The sequence below is a fragment of the Pseudonaja textilis genome, chromosome 3 (genome assembly GCF_049901715.1).
Source record: "Pseudonaja textilis isolate UNSWEBS1 chromosome 3, rPseTex1.2, whole genome shotgun sequence".
Taxonomy (NCBI): domain Eukaryota; kingdom Metazoa; phylum Chordata; class Lepidosauria; order Squamata; family Elapidae; genus Pseudonaja; species Pseudonaja textilis.
The window spans coordinates 51002133-51025015 of record NC_141992.1 but is presented as its reverse complement, the minus strand read 5'-3'; the positions used below and the strand labels follow the sequence as shown (position 1 = coordinate 51025015).

Genomic DNA, 22883 nt, shown 5'->3' with positions numbered 1-22883 from the left:
TGAAGCAAAGGTCTATGATTGGTAAGAAGTATATCTATAATTTCTAGTTTTTAAAATTTAAGAGGGAAGTTAAGATGATCTGACTCACTTGTAATATAAATCGAGAGAGCAGAGATTTTGATTCTAATACACATCTGGGAAAGCCTTGTTCTGTATATTTATAGACCAGTTTTATACCTTTGAAAAAAAAAACCTAAATCCCACAAAGTTCACTGGTGGCATCAATGAAAGTCCAGGGGATCCATAGCATTACTAGCAATGTAGCCAGGGAAAAAGGTGGTAAAGAATTACCTACTTTTTATTCTGTTTATGTTCTCTCATAAATGTATGTATGTCATTGTATCTACTATAGTTTCCATTAAGATGCTGTTTTAATCATTTACCCAAATTGTCTGTCTTTCTCTTTTAAAATAAATTGCAACTACTTAACTTTACATTTTTAAAAGCAGAACAGTTTGAAGTTGTTTTTTTTTAAAAAGCCACACACTGAGGACAGCAAGCAATGTCCTCTTCCATCATTTTTCAAGCCCTAGAAGCACAGCTAGAGAGGCTCAAGGCAGGCCATTCCACTGCTATGTCTTAAACCAGTATTTTTTCAAAAAGAAATATTGGTTTTTGATGTCTTGAAATCCTTTCATGCACACTGAATCTGAATAACCACCTCTAGAATACGGAAGATACTCCATCTTTTCTTCCTTAATCTATACAGGAAAACTGAATAGTTTCAAATAGATAATAAGCAGAATATTGCCTCATACAAATCCAGAAATGAGGCAGGGTAGCTATACAATATCCTTCAGGAAAGCCATCCACTTTTATTTATTTTCAGTTCTGAGTAAAAAGTTAAATGTTCTAAATACAGTACAGCCCAAAATAAAAAGTGGGGAAAAAGATCTTGCCATTCCACCTATGCTATCCACAGAACTAATACCTCTTTGCTTATAGCAACCACAATAATCTGGTTGCTAGCAGATATAAGATACCTTTTCCAAATTGAGGGCACAGATGCTGGAATTCTCATTTCTGATGCTGGACTGAAATTTGGTATCACTTTAAAGTACAAATTTAGGGTGAAATTCTAACAGTTCTACTTACATTCTGTCCAATAAAATCTTTTGAAAATGTGTATGGGAAAGAACTGTTCTACTCAAAGGGACACAGAATAAGTTAAGAGCTATGAACAAATTATGTTTGCATTTGCAGAAGCCTATTAATATATTTTAAATGATAACTATGTTCATTCCAGCAAACTGCAAAATTAGCAATGTTGGCATTCAATAGGGAAAGGATAGTAAACTTACCACCCAGCAAGCATTTCCTAGATCAGCTATCTTCACTTTGAGTTTATCTGCATTCCCAGGTTCAAGCGGATTAAGGAGGAAATTTCCAGCAGCAGCTTTTTCTAGACTCAGCATAAACATTAATTAGCTCAATCATGTTCTACCTACTGTACCTACCTACTTACCTACCCACCCACCCACCCATCTCATTTCTACATTGCCCATCTTGTTTAAGTGCCTCTGGGCAGCTTACAATAAAAATGCAATTTGGAGATACATTTTGTCAAAATAACTTTGGAACATTTTTCATAAAATTCATGCCAATGATGTGGTTCAGAAATCACAATAAACAATGGTTTAGCTATAAACCATAGTGGAAATCAAGCTTGCTTAGGCAATCTCCTTAAGTCAAGGAATCCCCTTCCATTTTTGACTAACTATAGATTTTGTTAAATGCAATAAAGTGTAATTAAACAAAACATATCAAACTCAAATAATGGATTATAAATGGTCTAATTTTAAAAATATTAACATGCTGTACAAGAGCCTTATAAGATTAAACTCATATGTGGCAAGTGCTTAGAAAAAAATCTATATAACCATGAAATATTAGGGTTTTTTAATTAAAAGTATGCCACCCATCTTATAGTTTGAGGCAACTCTAAGCAGCTTGTTACATATTTTTTTAAAAAGAATATTCTCCTTAAAAAAAATTTATTTCTGACAAAGAATCAATGTGCTGTACCTTTACTGTTTTCAGAAGACCCATTATTTTCATTCTCATCTTCTGAAGGAATTTCTGACCTGATGCTTTCTTGCAATTGGATGATCTGCTGTGCATTTAGATACTGTTCTTCATATGTGGGTTCCTGACAAACCATTGAATCCAGAACCTCTGAAATTAAGGGTACAGGAAGCTGTGATATTGCTTCCTGTATTAGGTTCTCTGAACCACCATTGCTTTGACTATAAGCACTGCTCTCTTCTTCCTGGTCTTGAGAAGGGCCAGTGAAATCATTGGCATTATGAACGTCATCCTCGAGTTTCACAGACACTTGATCGATGGATTTCGAGAAGGTAGAAATTTGCACCAATCCATTGCAATTGATTTCTGTTACACATTTTTCGATTCCCTCCATTAAGCTACTTTGCTCTGAAAAAAAGAGAAAAACAGAAACAATGTTTATAGGTCAAGAGAAGAACAGACACAAAAGGAATCACAATGTATCCTGATAAGGGACAACTGGAAATACAGGCCAGTCAACCATTTTTTAAAAAATTATTATCACTGCTGCTGATATCCCATCTTTTTTTTTTTCAAGAGGTAAATAACTCTTCCTTCTCATCATTTTTCTCCATCACCATCCTATAGTTTGGGCCCAGAGATAATGATGGTCTGAATATTACTTAGGTTTAAACATATTATACATGTTAGGAAAATTTAATTTAGCGAATTAAAATTTGTATCATTCCAAATCTCTTGAAACTTTTATCAATCCAAATCTTTATTTTTAAGACCTGCTCAGCTTCAAAGAATGCAGGACTAGAATAATAAGCTGATCCAAAACATTTTTTTGTTAGAGATCAATACCTGTCTTTGCTGGCAGCCCCTCATCTGGGGGGCTCTCTTTTAAAATTAGCTCAACTGGTCTCTCCACTTCTTGTTGTTCTTCAGACTCAGTTTGCAGAGGATTTGATTCCTTCTCCATCTCTTCAATTTCTTGTATTCGCTTTTCCAACAGTTCTGCTTGTCGTTTCTGCTTTTTTTTCAATTTCTTTTTCTTATTTTTGGACATTTTGTCAGCCTAAAAGATAAATGCAAATCAGCTACCTTTAATGAGTTTACTGTTTATTGCAATAATAATTTAGTAGGCCTTTTTTCAAACCTATAACTAATAAAAGGGAAATTCCTTACCAATCATTAAAGAGAGATACACTGAAAACTAGTAATGACTAGTAAGAAATATCACTGGGTTCAACAGAACATACTTCCATCTAAGCAGGCATCATTTAGATTGTAAAGTTCAGCTTTATTTCAATCTCTTTCCTGTTCTCATAATTTCATTGGCTATTAAGTACACTATAACAAAGATGCTACATGGAAAGCCTCTGTGGCGACAGCTGGTTTACCTACTGGTGGTTTAATGCAGAGATCCCCAAACCTTTAAGCTTTGTGGAGTGGCAGGACAAAGGGGTTGATTTGGCATGAGCATGCACGATGCATCCCTCACTGCTTGCGCAAGTGAGGATGCGCAAACACATTCATTCACTGCTTCCATGAATAAGAATGCACATGTATGTGCACTCACCTGCCCCCTCCGTGGTCCAATTCTGGAGGGCTCAGGGCCCGTTAGTGGACCACAGCCCAGAGGTTGGGGATCCCTGGTTTAATGCCACCATTTCAAGTATTAACAGTTTTCATTAAAAATTGAAAATTACAAAACTGTTAAATTGTACCACTATTTCTTTGTTTGTGGAGTGCCAATTCTACCTAATTCTATTAATTCCTAATAACTGTCTTCTATTTGCCAATGGTTACAAAAAGAACCACCATTTGTTCATGAAGTAAAAATGTTATAGAGCTGTGCAAATTTTTGAAGGAATATTTCATTTCCATGAGGATTTAACTGCTTTAAAGAGAGAAGTCGCTTTATTTCTTGACAACATATTGCTGATCTTCTCCACAATCTCATCAAAGTTGAGGAAGAAGCTTCTTCCGGCTTTAGTAAGTGATAGCCCAAAAGATCTTTGTGACAAGAAAAAGTATTCTATTAAAATGAAATCCATTACCTCTTTCCTTTAAGAAAGATGCATAGTCCAAATCTGTTAAATCCTAAAATCTAAAATCCCAGCCACAGCTAATGATAATCAGATTGTCTCCCACTATGTATCATCTAAATATAAAAAGCAGAAATAATCAAACTTACTGGTTTGGGCTGCGGTGCAGTACTCACTGTGAAGTAAAGCAAAAGTACCATTAGCATATTTCCATCCTAGGAGCAATGATGCTGTACCAGTTGTACATTACACAAATCTTTATTGAGCAGAATATTATTTCTATTAAGATGCCACCAGCATAGAATGTGTGTTTATGTAGATATTCACATGAAAATGTAATCAGGAATGGGTTATCCCATTGTAAGCCTCTCAGTTACCTCAAACTGCGAGATGGGCAGCAAATAATACTGTTATCATCGCTCATCACACAATCAGCCAGATGTTCAGACTGGACTGGCATTTTTAATCCACCTAATGAGTCCTTTCCAAAGACCTGGGATAGGCATATGTGGGTATTTAATGGTATCATCTTCAGAACAGCTTACATCCTGTGACAATACTTTTTAACACTATCAAACATCCACCTGCCTATCTCAGGTCCTCGGGAAAGACTCGATAGGTGGATAAAATGGCAGATTTAGTCTGAACATCTAGCTGACTGTATGACAAACAACAATGAGAGTTCACCTCAATTTTCTTTGAGAGAAAATTTCCAGAAATGTTGATGCGATCAAATTTTCCTCCATTTTTTTCCAGAGAAAAACACATTGGGGAGAATGCCGAAATATTCTATATGTCATTTTTTTAAAAATGTCACAGACTTTTTTTGGATGATCTCAAAATAGATAAGCAGAGCCAGATTAGTGCCTGAATAGGAGGTCCATCAAGTGAAGCTCCCTAACCAACTAGAATAACCACAACATGCCTTTCCTGATGAACCTGATGAGGAGAGGCGGTCCTCAGATAACCTGGCTTTAAATCTAGCTCCTTCATTTGATATTCTTCAAGGGCAGCCAAATGTAGAGTATATTACAGCAATCCCTTTGGGAGGTGATCAGGGCATGAGTGACTAAGAGAACAGAGGTTAAAAAAAAAGAAGTCATAACAAATACGTCTGACTTACAACCCTAAAGAGAAGGCTCCATTAGGGACATACCTCGAAGACTACCTATACTTCCATTTAAAAAAGGATTTAAATGAAATCAGTATCATTTTTGCATTTAACTACCTAAAATTATTAATGAAGTTTAAAAATCTAAGTTTTTACATTTATAACAATTTTCTTCCTGAGCTTTTTTATAAAACATATTCATTTTATAAACAAACTGAAATATTCAATATTATTTATTTCAAGACTTTATATCTCATTCTTCAGTTTGGGTTATTAACAGAACAAATTAGATCACTAAAAAGAAGTTAGCACTTTCCCTCCATCTTCCCCCTGCAAAAAACAAGCCCCCCAAAAAAAGAAGAACCGAGGAGATTAATGGCAATAGTTGTGGTTGTCATGAGAATGAACCAAATTTGAAGTAAAAACAACTGGGAAGCACAAACCTGCAGAGCCAGAAGGCGGAGGGGCTCCAGATCTTTGCCACTCTGTAGCTTCTGCAGCTAGTTTACGGATGTACTGGTCATTAACACACAGCAAAATGTTTTCTGGTTTAATATCAGTATGGATAATCCGACATTTAGCATGCAAATAATCCAGACCTTGCAAGACCTGCAAAACACAAAAGATAAAAAAAAATCAACTCAGGTTGCGTACAACATAGTACATTTAATGGAATACAAAAGATACAGAATTTAATCAAGGTAATCTCCTTTGAATCAAGCTTAATTTCTAATTGATTTCATGTACATAGCTATTCAATTTGGGGACAACAGTACAGAAAATTTCTCCTTTGCTTTCCTCTGAGGTATTTTTAAACACATCTGTTGAAAGTACAGCTTATAATGTATCTGACCTCCTTTTTTGCAGCATTTCCCAATACTCTTTACTTTTCACTTATTAACTCACATGATTCCTCCTCACAGAAGAGATGGCATGCTAACAGACAGCTCAGATCTCAATGCTGTATGTCAAAATATTGTACCGTAGTGATGTCTGTGGTGTGTCCTAGTGAGATATTCTATTTCCCCCTGATTTTTTTTTCTACACAAAGCTACTTATTTATGATCCTGCAGCCCTGCTTTGCTTTTGCTTTGCAAAAAGGAAACAATTTTACCATGAGATAAAATTATTGCTCAGAAGTACCCTCTGACACTTTGGTTGGGCCCATTAAATTTCCTGTCCTCTTTACTTCTATAATGTTTTTAAAATTTATATGTAGCTCAATTCAAAGAAGTCTGAAAGCAGCTTACAAACAATGCAGGAATTACATTTAACAAAATGCATATGACTGCCCACCTCACTCTTAGTAATTCTGGGCAGCTTTCAAAGATAAAACAATAAAAACATAAAAACCCAAACAATGATCCCCAGCCCTCCCCGCAAAACAGGGATAAGAACAATAATTGCCTACTCTAAGGAGATGATCAGTCTTACAAAGCCTCCCGAGGCTTTCCATAATAGCCAAGTTTGAGCAGCTTTTCTCAGTGCCAACAGGGTTAATGCTGACCTCAGGCAGAATCCTGTTCCAAAGGTGAGAGGTAGGGACAGAAGAGACACAATCCTGCTGTCCCTAATAACAACCCATCAGAAATGGAATCTGAATGGTGACCTTACTAGACTTTATTGGATGGGACCTTTCCCCAGTTTAAAACATTTAAACTTTATATTCAGATTACAAGCAACATAAGGCTAAATTTAGGATGCCGTTTTTTTTAAATTTAGAAGCCAAATGTTAACCAGTGCAGCTTTAGCAGTAGTGAGTACTTAAGTAAATTGAGAAGTACTCTTAACTACTTAAGTCACTGTTTCTGGGACCTACCGTATCTTTTTGATGGTCTTCAGGTCAAATCCATCTACAGTGAATAGCAACAGGCCAACTGAAAGGAGACCAAAGTAATATTATGGCCTCTCGATACAGAAATGGCCATGATTTCTGTACACATCGAGGAATTGTGCAAAGATTCTCCTAGCCAAGAATTGCCACCTGCTTCTTGAGAAGTTCTAAGAGGATTCCCAAATTATAAACCAATTCAGTCAGAGAGAATGCGACCCCATCCAGAAATGAAAACACAATACTAACAATTATTAAAGGGCAATAAAAAATTATTGTGAAGATTCAAACAAATTACTGATTAATTGCCAGCAGACTGATATTTCATCTTAGGATTCAATAGTAATAGAATCTCGGCACAAATTAGGGTTTTTTTTATCACTCAAATATATCAATGAAGAGTCATATCAAAGAGTGTGTCCATCCAAAAGACCCATCAGCACACAGGCATGCACCTTCCTTTCCAAGCTTCTCCATGCCCGCATGCCTGCACCCTCTTTCCCCAGCCTCCCTCACACACTTTGTGGCGGCTTTCTCTGGATTCCCTGAACTCATGCTGTACTATAGGAACACCCTCAACTTCATACAGCCTCGTTGGGCCTCCCCCAACACTCCATGACATCCCACACTACTTAATTGGGACTCCCTGTGCTTCCTGCTTAACAATGAACTTGTCTTGGGGATACAATAACAACTGAGAATGCCTGGGTTGCCATTACTAATGGATGAGGCCATGTGATGTCATGCTTTACGACCACATTGCTTAGCAATGCCAATGTCAAATACTATTGTAACTAGAGGACTATCTATATCTCACCCATTCAACAGTAGGTTTTGCTAGTAAATCCTGAAGATGAAAGTATTTTTAACAAATTTTAAAAGCAAAATTAGTACTGAAATATATCAAACAGATATGAAACTTGCCTGAAGGATGATTTGTTTTACACAAAGAAGTGGAAGCCCCTGATAATTTGATTTGATGATCCATTTCAGAAGATGATGCCCTAAAACTTCAAATACCATACAAATATCTGAGAGGAGTCAAGGGTAATTTTCTAGACTATTCCAATAATGAAATTTCTCTTGAAATTTTGTATTAGTATTCTTTTTGTCTGCATTAACTTCTTTACAGCATCTGTAAGGCTTATAGTATTGTGACTGAATGCGATCAGGAAACATGACTGATGGTACAGTGTTAATAGATTTATAGACCATTCCATATTTGAATGCAGAATTTATACAGATTAGAACCACATGGGATGAAATTATTAATTTTTTAAGTTTCCAATACCAAAATAAACCTCTTTCCACTATAATCTGAATTTGCCTTTTTCCCCAGTTTAAAAATGCTATACATTCCCCCCCCCCCCAAAAAAAGTGCCCTGGCTTCTAACAAGCATGTCAGCATGCAGTAGTTGGATAAGCTTGGGATGTAAGTACTAATAATTCTGCTATTAAATACTACAGCAAAGTCAAAGCCACATGAGTTGTAATGGTTGAACAATGGACAGAAATTAGTGTTACGATGCATTAAAGGCTATATAAATTTATGGTTTGAACCCAAGCTTTGTCATCTGTTCCATTAAAAGGATACGGGAACCATTAATTCCTGAGATTTTGAAGTCATCTAAAAGCTGAACTACCCCGTCTCGATTTGGATCATCTGGGTCAGTATTGCGGACCTGTATAAAGGAGAGAGAGGAAAAACATCAAATGACAGAAGAAAATGAGTACAGGAAGTTTCCTCCAAACCTTCTAAGAATTTTTCTAGATCCTCTTATTGCTTTTTTAAGAGTTAGTATTCAAATGCATCATCATTTCTGTTTTTAGATACCACATTCCCACATTAGCACTTCTTTTTGTCAACATGCCAGCTTTAAAAAAAAAACATATGGCCAAATTATCTGGTCTTAAGACAATAATTAATATTCCATCTCATGAAATTGCATTTCCCATTTTCAATCCCTTTATAAAATTCTCCTGAAAACATACTATTAGAAAATGTTAATGACATCTGCAGATGATGACATGAGCAGTATATCAAAATTCCCCACTCTCAAGGATTATTTTAACTAAATCCAACCATATTTTAAGCACACAAAAACTGAAATTTCTTTTATTACCTACATCTGAAAGGAAACAGACATGCAAGGTTAGCCAGTTGTGACAAACAGTGCTTCTTTTCACAACTTGGAAAAACAAATCTGAAAGAACCACCAACCACCTCCTGATGTCTTAACAATTGTAAGTTTGAAGCTATATTGTAATTATTTACTTCTGTATACTCACAGATTTCAGCAATTTAATTTCATCCAAAGCTGTTTCTGTGTAATGCTCAGCACTCTTTACAACTTTCATTGCCACAAACCTCTTCCCCCTAATGGACACAAAGTTTAATTTCAAACTGTTTTTAGGAGCCACATAATGTTGACAGATAAAAATATGGGAGCTCAGAGCTGTGCCCTATGAGTGGTGAATGTGAGCAGAGGGTGGTTGGAGACAGCTTACTCTAGATCAGTGGCCCCCAATCTTTTGGGCACCAGTTCTGTGGAAAGAGGTTTTTCTGCAGAATGGAGGAGGAATGGTTTCGTGTGCTGCCTGCTGTGAATGGGGCTTCGCTTGTTTGCACGGCTGTTTCTGGCATGCCATGGATTGGTGCCAGGCCATGGACCGGGGGTTGGGGACCCCTGTTCTAGATCATTCTTGAGCAAAGTATTATCCCCAAGGCCTATGAAATGTAACCAGGAACAAATGATACAAAGGGATGAATATAAATCCTAATAAAATACATTTGATAATTACATCCATATCACTCACTCTGTTTATAAAACACAATAGGAATCCTCTGGATTTCAAAGTAATAGGATAAAGAAAAAAGTGCTTTTTATCTATAATAGTCATTGAACAATTAACAGAAACTCCAACCAAAGAAGACTTACTGGATGTCCCACGATAACCACACTGTAGAAAAGTGTCCCCATCCCAGTTTTCGGATTACATGGTATCTTCCATTGAACAGATCTCCTATTTTTACTAGATGATAACCACCTACAAAATGTATGGTGAATTATTAAATCAATACAGTTAAATTGAGGATATGTTGTAACGTCAACAGAAAAAGTTAAATATATTCACATAACTTTATACACGCTTAAATGCAGACAACTCAGAAAATTTTACAGTATAAAAACCAATAAATCAAGCTAAATAAATACAATACTGTAGTTTAATAAATCATCAAAAGCGCTCCTGGGTATGATAAAGAAGTAGGCCTGGCCTTCAGTTCCATATTTTTGCATTTGCTGGTGAATGACCGAGATTGGGTAGGGCAAGGATTTCCCGTATTTTGTTAAGAGAGATGTTAAAATACTGGATTCACATAACCGGAATTATCAATAACAGGTATTCCACAATTAGTAGATTTTAGAAATTCTTTTTCATTGAAGAGGAGGAAATGCATTTCAGTGGAACAAATTTTTAATCTTTGCTATATCATATACCACACGTGCTTTTTATATTAGTAGCATTAAATATATTTACATAGTAATTTGAACACAAAGAATTCTACCATTTTTACAAAATCTAACACTTTTTCTAACCGTAGGCCTTTTTTCTATATGGTGACCGAGATTCCCAAGAATCCCTCACCTTTCCCATTAACTAGAAGGCAAATCAGGAAACACTAGGCATGCAGGCCTTACATGAATTTACTTCTATCAAATATTTAAGGACTATTGATATTTTTTTAATTTTCTGGGCTACTAACCATTTACTGTGTTTTACTTCTAAAATGTTCATGTTTATTAAACTATTTTTAAATTATTTTTTCCTTTTATAACACCTTATAGTATAGTTTTAACGAAAGCTTTATGGCATGGTTCTGAAACTTTGTGGCACTATGATTTCCTAAATTACTTCTAGTATCCATTTTTATAACACTCTCCCTTCTATGAATAAAAGTAATTATTTCATTGGGATATCTTCTGACAGTAACTGAGTTTTAAGTGTGCAAGAAGCTGGAGCCCTTTTTGCTTGGAGAAACTTGTGTAATTTCCTAGGCTTGTTGTTTTCACCAGGTAGATCTGGAATAAATTCTCATGGCAAGCCAGCTTTGTATACACAAAGCACTGTGCATCTAGTCAGGCTGCACTCCAAGCTTTCCTTCAAAGTGTGTCCAAACAAACTAGTTGTCACCTTGACCAAGCAGAGAGTAAAGTCTGAGTCTTTCTGCCCATCAAAGGGCAATAGCTGCTCCTTCTGGAATTCGTGAACCATTTAAATATTGATTTATTTAAATTTAATTTATTTCTATTTTGCCTCTATTTTTATAAATCACTTAAGACAGTGAGCATACCTAACTCCTTCCTGCTCTTAGTTTCCCCACAACAACAACCTTGTGAAGTGAGTTGGGCTAAGAGAGTGACTAACCCAAGATTACCTAGTACTTTCATACCTAAGGAAAATTAGGTATATAAAATATATCTGAAGCAAGCATATTCCTTCATCTTGAAGTTATTATATTAAATTGTTAAGTTTTATTTAACAAAGACATAACTTAGGATATAACTGCTCTTATTATAAACAGTTTCAAATCTTTTAAGCCATGATTTCATCTCAATAAATGAATCCTTGTTTTCCTTTAAAAGCAAATTCATAACGTGGCTTATATAAAGGTTTCATCAAGTCATAATATTAGCCTAGAGTTATTGGCCTAAAACAAACATGCTGAAAATGTAGAAAATCTAGAATTGTAATGGCATACCTTTGCAATAATCATTGGGATCTTCTTGTTCATCATCATCTGATCCCAGTATTTCTTCTTCTTGTTCAGGAAGGTCATTCTCTGCATGGGCAGTAGGGCCACGGTGTTGAGTTTCAGGCCTAAGATACAGCACAAATGTTTAATTTGTAAGTTTATAAGGAGAGGAATAAAGAATAAGCAAGGAGTAAAATGCTGTTTAAACATAGGGCTAGATATATAAATAGAGTCCTCATTTTTTAAAAAGAAAACAAATTGTCTTAAGTTAGCTATAGTAAACTACGTTTATTATTCAAAATATTGTGCAGTAATTTTGCAGAGAATGCAAACCTTTTCAGACCTACCCACTTTTGAAAACAAGCCTTTTGGTATCATTCCCAGTTGGTTTTCCTAAAATTGGGCTTACTTTAGAGATTCTCTGAGCACTAGAAAATATTTTCATTGAAAGCATAGTGCAGATATATGGTAACAATCCCCTACCGCTTATCTAGTCATAGGCAAATAGAGGTTTTATTTTTTTATTTTTTTATTTTGGCACATCCAATTCCAGAATGACCCTGGGCAGCTCACAATTTAAAACAGAATATAGATACAATAACATAAAAAAAAAACACACACACAGGGAGAGAAATACCACAATGATAGTCTAGACAAAAACATCAACAATGAAACAACCATAACAAAAACTCAATCACTCCTAACAAAGGAGTGTCACATGCATCCCCACCTCAAGGTCTGAGAAAATAACTAGGTCTTCAAGGTCTTCTTGAGAATGAGAGCTGTCCAGATCTTGGGAGGGCGGAGGAGGGGGAATGACTCCGAAATTCATAAACAACTCTGTTCTAAGCCATTTTCCAGTTTTGCTTCAAGGCTCACTCCCATTAGCACAGGCGCTCACTGGTATTTTTTACGAGAAATGGATGGCTTCAACCAGAATGAAAACCTAACTTTGCCACAGATTGGCATCAATTCTAGAACATGCTCTTGGCTGGGCATAGCTGTAAAAAGACAGTGTGTAGAAGCCCACATGACTCTCAAAATTACCACAAAGCCATTACATATAAAGTTCTACAATGTCTACCACTTTGAGAATGCATCAGAAAGGAAGGCTGGCAATATCTAATGAATATTATTTTTAAATAATTTAAGATGACAGAAAAAAAAGAGTGTATACCTGGTTTGCCATCTAAATAATCTACATTATGAACTATTTATTTAGCCAGTTTTACCACAATGTTTTTAACTCAATTCATTTTCAAAAATGATCGTATTTCTTAATTTCATTTTATATACTCTCAGCCTACAAAAAAGGAAATTTAGAGCTGCTTCAGACATTATATTAAATAATGTATCTAATTAAAGAACGCAAACAAGGAAAGCAAGTTGGTGAACACAATAGTTAACAAATACATGTTAAGAAACTGCCTTAAGCATCTTGCTGAAAACATAGTGAGGACTAAATATAAATATGCTGTCAAATGGCTTAAATCTATAATTACTGAATTATTTAATTTATTCTGACTTTTTAATCTCTTTTGGCTTATTGTTAAACTTAAGATGGTGAACATACCTAATATTCCCAGCTCCTATTTTCCCCATGGCAACGACTAATAAGGTAGGTTGAGCTAAGAGTCACCCAGCCAGCTTTCATGCTTAAGGGAGGTCTGGAACTCAAGTCTCCTGGTAAGCACCTTAGCTCCACACCAAACTGGCTCTCAATATCCATCTCAGCATCAATATTTAAATTAGTGATACTTAAAGAGTTGCAAATTACATCAATTGTTACATTATCAACAAATACAACTGTACTTTATATAGTTGTTATATTACAAGGTTCTATACTAGAGATCACTGAGGGAAATACTACTTTGGGAAGCAAATTTCTATGCCCGCCAATGCCAATTCAAAAGAAAAATAGCGGAAGAGGAAATGTCGACTACAGAAACCAGGCAGTGAAGTATGGTTTAGAATGTGGTTTTGCCATCCATCCTGTACATCTTTTTCATGCAATTCTCTAAAATTGTAACATTTATGTATTACATCATTAATTCTTTCATATTTCTCAGAATTATTCTGAATAATAATTCCTAGACTAGAAATGCTGGCTCGAAATGCTTGCAAAGAAAGCAGGTGGAATCAATAAAAACAAAAAATTCTGGGACTCTGAATTATTTTCTATAGAATTTCCTTATAGTGCTAGTCCTCGACTTATTACCACAATGGAGCCCAGCATTTCCATTGCTAAGCAAGACAGCTGTTAAGTGAATTGTACCCAATTTAATGACCTTTCTGCCACAGTTAAGGGAATCACTGCAGTTGTTAAAATGAATCATGTCATTAAGTGAATCTGGATTCCCCCATTTACTTCGTTTGTCAGAAGCCAGCTAAGAAGGTTAGATGATAATCACATGACTCCAGCAGTGCAACAGTCATAAATAAATACATGCCAATTATGAAGTGCTCTCATGATCTCATGACACCGTGATGCCCTAAAGGTCATAACTGTGAAAACGGTAAAGTCACTTTTTTCAGTGCCACTATAACTTTGAACAGCCACTAAACAAAGACAACCTGTAGTGGCCTTGGCTTGTTTCAGCTGCCTTATTGCAGATTAGGCCTGCAAATTCAAACACTGATCTGAATTCAGATAGCAAAAGCAACCCAATTTGCTGCTCCAAGCAAACAGTACTCCCTATTTGCCTTGAAAAAGCAATTTGTGTGATCTGATATCATCACAGGCTTATGCTGAAGGAGAAATCTCCTGTAAGCCTTTTTCTATAGGGCTGGGTGAGAAGTTTTCAAACAAAGCAACTTTGGGATTGCTTGCAGTCTTCCTAATATTACCCTACATAGAAGATCTCCAGCACATATCTTCAGTGATGCACACTGAATACTTTGGCCAGTGTGGCAGAATTATCTTCTCAAATGCATTGCCTGAAGGGCTTCCTGGATGGGCATGAAAAAGGCTCTTCTCATAAGGCTTTTCTCAACAGGACTCCCCAAAGGATTTTGGCCCCATTTCATTATTGGTCAGCTTCCAATGGAAAAGGCCAGAGGAGCTTTTATGGTTCCATTGGCCAATCTCAACATGGCCAAATAGCTCTAGCAAGTAACTCAAGGAGATTCCAACCAAAGTTGACTCAGCATATGCTGTAGTGATTCAGTTGCTCAGCGTATAATCTTTGAATTCCCCAGAACTCACAGTGAAATTGCCTATCTCAGGAGGCCCCTGAGATGGTGCTATAGGAAAAGGATCCCCTCAATCTTTTTCCAGAGTACAAGCTCTAAAACATGGGAGGTGCTCTGAAGTTAACAAAGTCAGTTTCATCTTAGAAGTGAAGAGTTATTTCTTATATAGACAATGAAAAACAACACAATAACAAACTGACATTGCCAAAATGGATGAAAATCAGGCATCCCATACAAAGAGAGGACCAGTAGTCCATTACATAAGAACAGAACAAAAAATGATTTCACACGTTAAATATTGTTTCTCTATATAAGGCTTAAGGCTTAAAGCTGTCATTAAAATTCTTGGAATATGATTTAACTTTACTTCAGTACAGAATTATTTATCAAGATCTCATGGTTTCTTGTGAGCTTGCCTAACAGATTACAGTCCTGCCTGTTGGGTGAACTCTCTTGTGAGGGAATCATTGTTGCTTTGTTCAAAACTTCACTGGGATGCTTCATTCAAATTTTTATTGGAAAGAAATGAAGCTTCTTATAGTCCTATAGCAGATACCTTTATGAATCACGGCTTTGAAGAAACTGAATAGAATTCCAGATATGGAACTACTTATCTGGGAGCCCCTCCAATAGCAGCATTTATTGTGACCAAATGGTAATAAACGTTAATAAAATACAGGAAATATAAAAGATTTAATCAATGAAATATTTAGAACTATCTGATGATGATAGTTCATACCTAAGTAACTATTTTTGTAGAAGAAAACCCTGAAATATCCAATTTTACACCCATTTATGATTTGGTAAAAAAATAAGAATGATTAAGTATTATTTCCTATAAGTAATATCTAGATACACTATTAGAACAATGAATAAGCATTCTTTTATGAACATTCCTCTCCTTTACCTCCAATGGTTGCAATTCAAATCTCCTATATAAGGAAAAATAATAAATCTACATAAGATTGAACCCATCTAACAGAAATTGAACCCACACAGGTAAATTACAGTTTATTTGATTTTGTGTTTAATAGGAAATTTGACAGCTAAGAGCAATATAGAAAAGGATAATTTGTAATTCTTGAATCTAGAGATCAAACAAGTAAATAAGATTTATATCCAACTAAAAGCTACATCTATTAGTAAAGCAGCTTTTAATTATGCCATAAATATTGTAAAATTGAATCATTAAGGCACATTGTACAATACTTCAATCAATTAATGCATATTTAGCTGCTGTGACTTTTGCTAAACCTCAGTAATAATGTTTTAATCAGAATGCTGTCTGATATTCTGCAATCATTTGTTTCTTCAACATGCACAACTTTCTTGTAGCAAGGAAGTTACTAGAAAGTCTCCATAAAGGATTTGGCTGCCTTTGTTCTTCATCTAAAGGAAACTAAAGAATCATATCTTTGCTTTTAGACATGTTAAGACGTTACACTTTTAAAATGACAATTATTTGTCAGAGAATATAAGTCTAAACATATTCAGAGACTTATCCTATTTATTATTCACAAAGAATGTATCCTTTTACAATTAAGTCTTAACAATGTTCACTATGTAACTCTTCCTGCCACAACCTTTTAAAATGCACCCAAATTTACTATTGCTATACGCCTGAAATATAAATCTACACACACTTTGTAAAATCAAATAATGCTGTTAAAAGGTTTATTTTAAAACAGACTGTAAATCAAAGAATAATCTGCAACTATTATTTTAATCCCATCAAATTAAAAGATGATTTACAAGTGGAGACAAAGAGATGTTACAATAATCCCAAAGATCTGATTTCAAGTACTACATTTCTGAAAAATTGTAATTCTTGAAATCACATTCTCCCATGAGTAAGAAAATGGAGGTGGGGGGAGCTTACCTGCATGAAGCACGTACACCCATTGATGAAGGTAGTACCTCTGAAGATAAATCAACAATTTTCAAATGATCCATAAAACCCAAATGGCACCCTAGTCCTGCTAATGGGATGCATAAATTGTGAATAGGGTGCTGGCCGTCCCTGAATACAGCAAAGCTTTGTGCAGAAGGAAGAAAAAGCAGACTATGCCTCCACCACCTAGCTGCAGATGTACAACACTGCATTGCAGGTAAATGGTTTGCAACATCACTGGGGAGGACTGATTTCAGATTTGCTTCCTGCAAAATTTAGCTACACTTTAGAATGACAGAATATTTATTATAATCCTCTAATGCTTTCTATTTTCAACAGCCTTTTTCCCAGATAACGATTTTGTTGTCTAGCTTTTATAAAAAAAAATAGAAGAAAGCTTTTAGTTTTCTGCTGAATAATTTACTCCCTTCAAAACTTTAAAAAAAATCCACAGTAGATCATTCTGATTACAAGGGAGTTCTGATTACAATATCAGGGAAGGAGAGACATTTTTAAAAGCCTAGTAATCGCTTTGTTATTTCTTGCAATTCTAGCTCTGTCTAGAATAGATTTTTCTGGAATGTCACTCAATTTATGTAAGCTAAATATAATTTATGTAAACTTGGAAACTTGTGAAAAATTAATAAGCTCAATAGAAAATGAAAATCAGTCCTGACCGCATCAAATGTTTATAGCATTATTACTTCAGTGACACCGCAAATCACATGCAAGTCGCAAAACAGATGTTTGTGAAGAATTACAATATACTTTGCAATGTACCTGAATAAAATTTTTTATTGCCCCTGAACTTAAACAATATTAATTTGTAATACTAACTAGATAAATACTAATCAATAGGTTAATTATTTAAAGATTAAGATTACAAGAACAATTAAGCAGTGGAACAGCTTGCTTCCAGATATGTATGTACCATCACTGGATATTTTCAAGAAGAGATTGGACAATCATTTGTCTGGAATGGTATAGGATCTCCTGCTCAAGCAGAAATTGGACTGGAGGACCTCCAAGGTCCCTTCCAACTTTGTTATTCTATAACTGCCAGAAATTGAACTATGTACAGGTATTTACCACTAGTAGACATGAATTTAGGTATATAAAATGCTTAATAAAAACCAAACCAAAATATATCAACAAATACTCCTGAACAAACACTCTAACTCTACCATAGAACACAACTGGAATCTGCCCAAACTACTTAGAGGTCCCCCAAAAGAGTTAAAAGCCAAGAATTGTAACAGTAACATTAATCCATTTGCCAAAGTATATCATGTCTAGGTCTGAATATACATCACAAATAATCTGTTAATCTTATCTACCCCTTTCCAGTCTACAACTTACAACCATTCATTTAGCAATCTTTCAACATTATGATGGAGCTGAAAAATGACTTCCTGGCAACTGTTTATGGAGATTCTCAGTCATCCAGGTCATGGTTGTCCCACAGGTGCTTTTTCAGGAGGCAACTGGACTTTGTTTTTCTTTGAAGACATTTAGCTTCTGATCCAAGAAACATCTTCAGCTCTGACTGGATGGTGGGGAATGGAAGGATCAGAGGACCATCCAGTCAGAGGTGAAGAAGCTTCTTGGATCAGAAGCTAAATGTCTTCAAAGAAAAACAAGAAAGTCTAGTTGCCTCCTGAAAAATATGCTCATCCTTGGGACTCCTGGCAACCGGCTTGAATTTATGACAGTTGTAGATCTCAGGGTCATGATTGCCATTTGCGACCTTCCCAGCCAGCTTCCAACAAGCAAAATCACTGGGAAGCCATCACAGAAGGTCACAAGTCACAGTCACCTGATGTTTCCCTTAGGAACTATGGTGATTTACTTAATGATTAGAGCAAAAATGTTGGGTGATTACACAAACAGTGCAAATTCAAAGGTAATTGGTAATTCCCATCAGTTAGGGTTAGGGTTAACATCAAGAGTTTACAGGTGAGCCTTGTTTAATGACCACTCTGTGATCGGTTGAACTTGACAGATGAGCATATTTGGTAATTTAATATTGATAATTAGAAGGCAACTTAAAAGGGATTCCATACACATAATCCTGTACATGTATGTGTGTGTGGTATACCTGCCACTTGCATCAAATGTGTGACCTTCTTTCCAAAAAAATAAACTTTCCACAAGAATCTGATACCTGTCTTTATCAAATATCACGTACAGTACTACAATTTACTGATGACCATTTTGATCAAATATGAGCACAGCCTAATTCCACAGAAGGAAAATTTCCAAAGTTAGTTCTTTTTTCTTTTAGAAAAAAGAAGGCAGATAAATAGCAAAAATATGTGTGGGCAGGCAAAGCAATTCTGCGGTTTATTAGCTATTTGAAAATATAAAAATATTTTAAGTATTTCTATCAAATTAATAATTTTACTAATGCTCAAAAACTGATCGTAATTTCTATTTCTACAAATTATCACGTGCATCCTAAAGGTGGATCAAATGTCCAATAACTTTTATGTCCAAATTGCATGATTCATCCTCCTGTTTAAATTCCTCTAAATCACAGAAACTTGGAGAAAGGATTAGCTAAATTCATCCCTGCTAGCCAGTGCCTGAATTAGTTAAAGGGGTACAGGAGTTTCACAGAAAAGAAAAAAACAGATAAAAAGTAACATTGCTGTATGTCCAACAGACACATTTAGTGTTGCAATTGAATTTCTTTCTGTGAAGAGTTCACTGATTGTAATATCATGCTGTTATCACTATATATTGCACTTACTTTTCATGCAGGCTGTCAAATGCAAAACTATATACTATTTGGGCATTACAAGATTTCTTACTGGTACAATTCTGTAGTTTCAGAACGCCAAATGTCAGAATTATATTTCATACACATGCAACTGGAAACAGCTTCAAACCAACAGCTGAAAAAGTGCATTTTGCCTTTGTTGTTTGGGAACTGCAATAAAGAGACCGCATTGCTATTGCTTCTTTGCAGAGCTTATATGAGAAGATAAATGTGCAGACAGTCCATGGTATTTTATATTCTAATTAACATATGAGAGAGAGTGAGTGTGTGTATACACACACACAAATACAAACATACACATATACATACATGTATACATGTGCGTATGTATACACCCACACACACCTTAATGGAACTTAAATGCAACAATCTGTCCATATCTAGTCACCATTTCCCATATGTCTGACGTATATTAACTGCACGTGCCTAATTATTCATTCCAATTTCATGTACATATATAGATAATAGTGCTTTGATGGACATCTTTTCACCTTATTAGTGCAGTAAATTAAGAGTTTACTCTATTCATAAGCTTCTAATGACTGCAGTTCTAAATGGCCTAGGGCTGAAGCACATTCATGATTGTCTACTTCAAACAGCGTTAGCCTAACCAAGAAAGAAGTGCAGTGTTCCATTTTCATGAAATCAGAACAACCCAGGAGGTCTTCTGTTATGGAACCCATGATGTGACGTAAGAAGTTAGATTTGCATTGACCCTAGTGGTTTTCTGGAAGCAAATTAAAAAAGGAGCGCTTGTGAATGGTTTTTTAAGTAGTTAGGATAGAGCTTCAGGGGTTATTTACATATCATTCTGATAGCCAATTAATGACACATTTTAATGGTTGCATTTATTACAATATTATTTGGACCATGGAATTTTATTCTTTGTGGTCATCAAGAGTCACACAATGGTAACCTCCTTAAAAATAAAAATCTAATAAGTAAATAAATTAGTGTGCAACAAGCTTACACACTTACCAGGGAGTATATTACAGCCTTAAAATGTTCCACAGGGTATAAAATTATAGAGACACAATTGAATTTATTTAAATGTAAATAAAGAGTTTCTCAGTATACAAGCAATAGTTTTCTGTTATTCAATAGTAAGTTTAACTGAAATCAATCCATTTTAGAAGGTGAGAGCTGAAGGCAACGTATAAACCAGTACTGTTAAAATGTGGAGTTCCTATTTTGCCCATGGCTATAAAATGAAGCTTTAAAATTAAACTGAACAACAATACTTAAGTTGCATAAAGTAAAGCCTTTAGCTAAACAATAAGCAAGAAGAAGGGGGGAATGGTGCAAATCCAAAAGGAACTTTAGATATTTCAGATCTCTCAGAGGCAGAAGGTAGGGTTTTTCCATAAAGTGCTTAAATGGCTATTATGACCCAAATAATAACCATGAAAATTAAAGTACAGTAGCAAAATACCCAGGGCTGGCGAGAACATACAATGTAAGTCTGGCTCTGTTTTATATGTGATTCAAATATCCTAGTAGCATTTTTATGATAAATTCCATTAAACTTACTTTAGAAAAAATGATAAATGTATTAATAGAAATTAAACACATATTTTAGTACACATGCTGCCATAAGGACAGGCTGGTAATACTGGGTTATACAGGAATGTTTACTAGACTTTTCCCCCTTTATTTCAGTTCAGAATATACAACTTTCAACAATTACCTTGATTTGAAACCCAATAGGGAACACTTACTTTCTCTGGGCCTTTTCTTTCTTGGCTTTGGTCCGTTTTTTCCGGGCTTGCAATGCTAAAACTGAAAAGAGATGAGGAAGAAGAATGCTGAATCAAAATCGGATACAAAAACTTTAATTTTTAGCATCATCTTTGGTCTACAAATCCTTAACCAGCAGCACCATTTATGCTCAATTTCAATGATAAGCTATATGACCCCGTCAGATTATTTTTTCTTCCTTAAGAACGTAACCTAAGTGGAGACAAAGTATCATAGTCTCCATCTCGTACACACAAAGGGGAGAGGTAAGCAGACGCTCAAAAAGTACATCACTGTCAACATACCTGAAAAATGCAACAGGCATCTATTATTAAGTATACTAAAAAGAACCCAGAACCCAAATCATTTAGGTCAGAGCAGCAGACTGAATTCAAATTAAAGGAAGACCAAGAAGAGCAACCCCTTCCTGAGGCGAATTAAGCAAAGGGGGAAGAAAAAAAAAACCGAGCAAAAAAAAAAAAGCCCAACGCGCTCACCTTTTCGTTCCATGGCGGCCAGCGACGGCAGCCCCGCTGAGCTCCCGCGCGTGCGCTCTAAAGGTGTTCCGTGCGCCTGCGCCGGGCGTGGGCGGGCCGGCCGGCGCGTGCGTACGGCCGGTATCTTCGCGCGCCGTTGTGCGCGCCACCAAATTTCTTCGCCGCCGCCGCTGCTGTCACTTCCTTCCGAGCTGGGACTACTAAGGAAAGCCACGCCCCCCGGCTCTTCCAAGCGCGTACGGCACCGCCCCCTCCTCCTCTGCATGGGTGGGCGAAGCCGCGCGTTAGGCTCCTCGGCCGCCTCCCCCTGTCCCATGTGCGGAGCGCATGCGCTTCCCCCTCCGCAGCCCGTTGTTTTCCCTTTCGGTTTTCGCCGGATTTGGCGGGGTCAGAGAGCGGGGCAAGGGTTAAAAACTCCGCCTGGCGTGCGTTAGCGAGGTGCCGTAGCTAGACAGAGAATTGTGACGTCTCCGCCGTCAATTCTGCTTGCGGGCGAAGTTTCAAGTCACAGGCACAGCCAACCTGAGATTCAAAGGGGCAAGAACGCCTTTCGGGGGTCCCAATCCGAGCGGTTGTTTCGGCAACTGGTTTCTGATGGGTCCTCATCCATCGGCAGGTGGCGTGGCAGGTCGCAGTATCTGAAACTGCTGCAGAATTGCAAGCCGTTTTGAGACGGCTGTTAGAGACATTCCTGATGTGTTTGGGGCTCGACTTTAAACGTGAGATGTAGGGGTTGTGTTACTTTCGCATTCTTGAAGAACTACGGTATCTTTCCGCAGAGCGGCGTCTAATATATGACATGTCCTCTACATTTTAAATGGGTTTTTGGTAATTGATTGTTGTAGGTCGCCCACGGTCACCTTGTGTGAGATCATGGGGTGGCTGTGTACATTTAACCAGTAAGTTGAAGGTAATACGATGTATAAAGCGTGATTCCCCTTTGCAGATCCTGTTCCTGGGGAGGAGGGGGGAAGACGGGGACGTGCATTGACTGTTAGTAAGTTGCCCCTTTGCCAAGAATGGGAGAT

At 36.4% G+C, this 22883-nt stretch overlaps 1 protein-coding gene across 2 annotated transcripts in view; it reads right to left on the bottom strand.

Annotated features, from left to right (window-relative positions):
- Nucleotides 1-22171, bottom strand: part of SRPK1 (SRSF protein kinase 1) — a 28623-nt gene extending 6452 nt beyond the window's left edge. For both annotated transcript variants that reach the window (XR_003375661.2, XM_026718178.2), the window contains exons 1-12: nt 21856-22171; nt 21340-21400; nt 11763-11881; nt 9940-10048; nt 9290-9377; nt 8595-8682; nt 7925-8031; nt 5613-5778; nt 4208-4233; nt 2872-3085; nt 2026-2433; nt 1302-1402 (exon numbers count right to left, since the gene is read on the bottom strand). Coding sequence is in view for 1 of the 2 variants with exons in the window: in XM_026718178.2 (XP_026573963.1) it covers nt 1302-1402; nt 2026-2433; nt 2872-3085; nt 4208-4233; nt 5613-5778; nt 7925-8031; nt 8595-8682; nt 9290-9377; nt 9940-10048; nt 11763-11881; nt 21340-21400; nt 21856-22171 (1803 nt within the window). In the remaining variant the exon portion in view is untranslated. The remainder of the gene's footprint in view (nt 1-1301; nt 1403-2025; nt 2434-2871; nt 3086-4207; nt 4234-5612; nt 5779-7924; nt 8032-8594; nt 8683-9289; nt 9378-9939; nt 10049-11762; nt 11882-21339; nt 21401-21855) is intronic.
- Between the last annotated feature and the right edge of the window lie 712 nt (nt 22172-22883).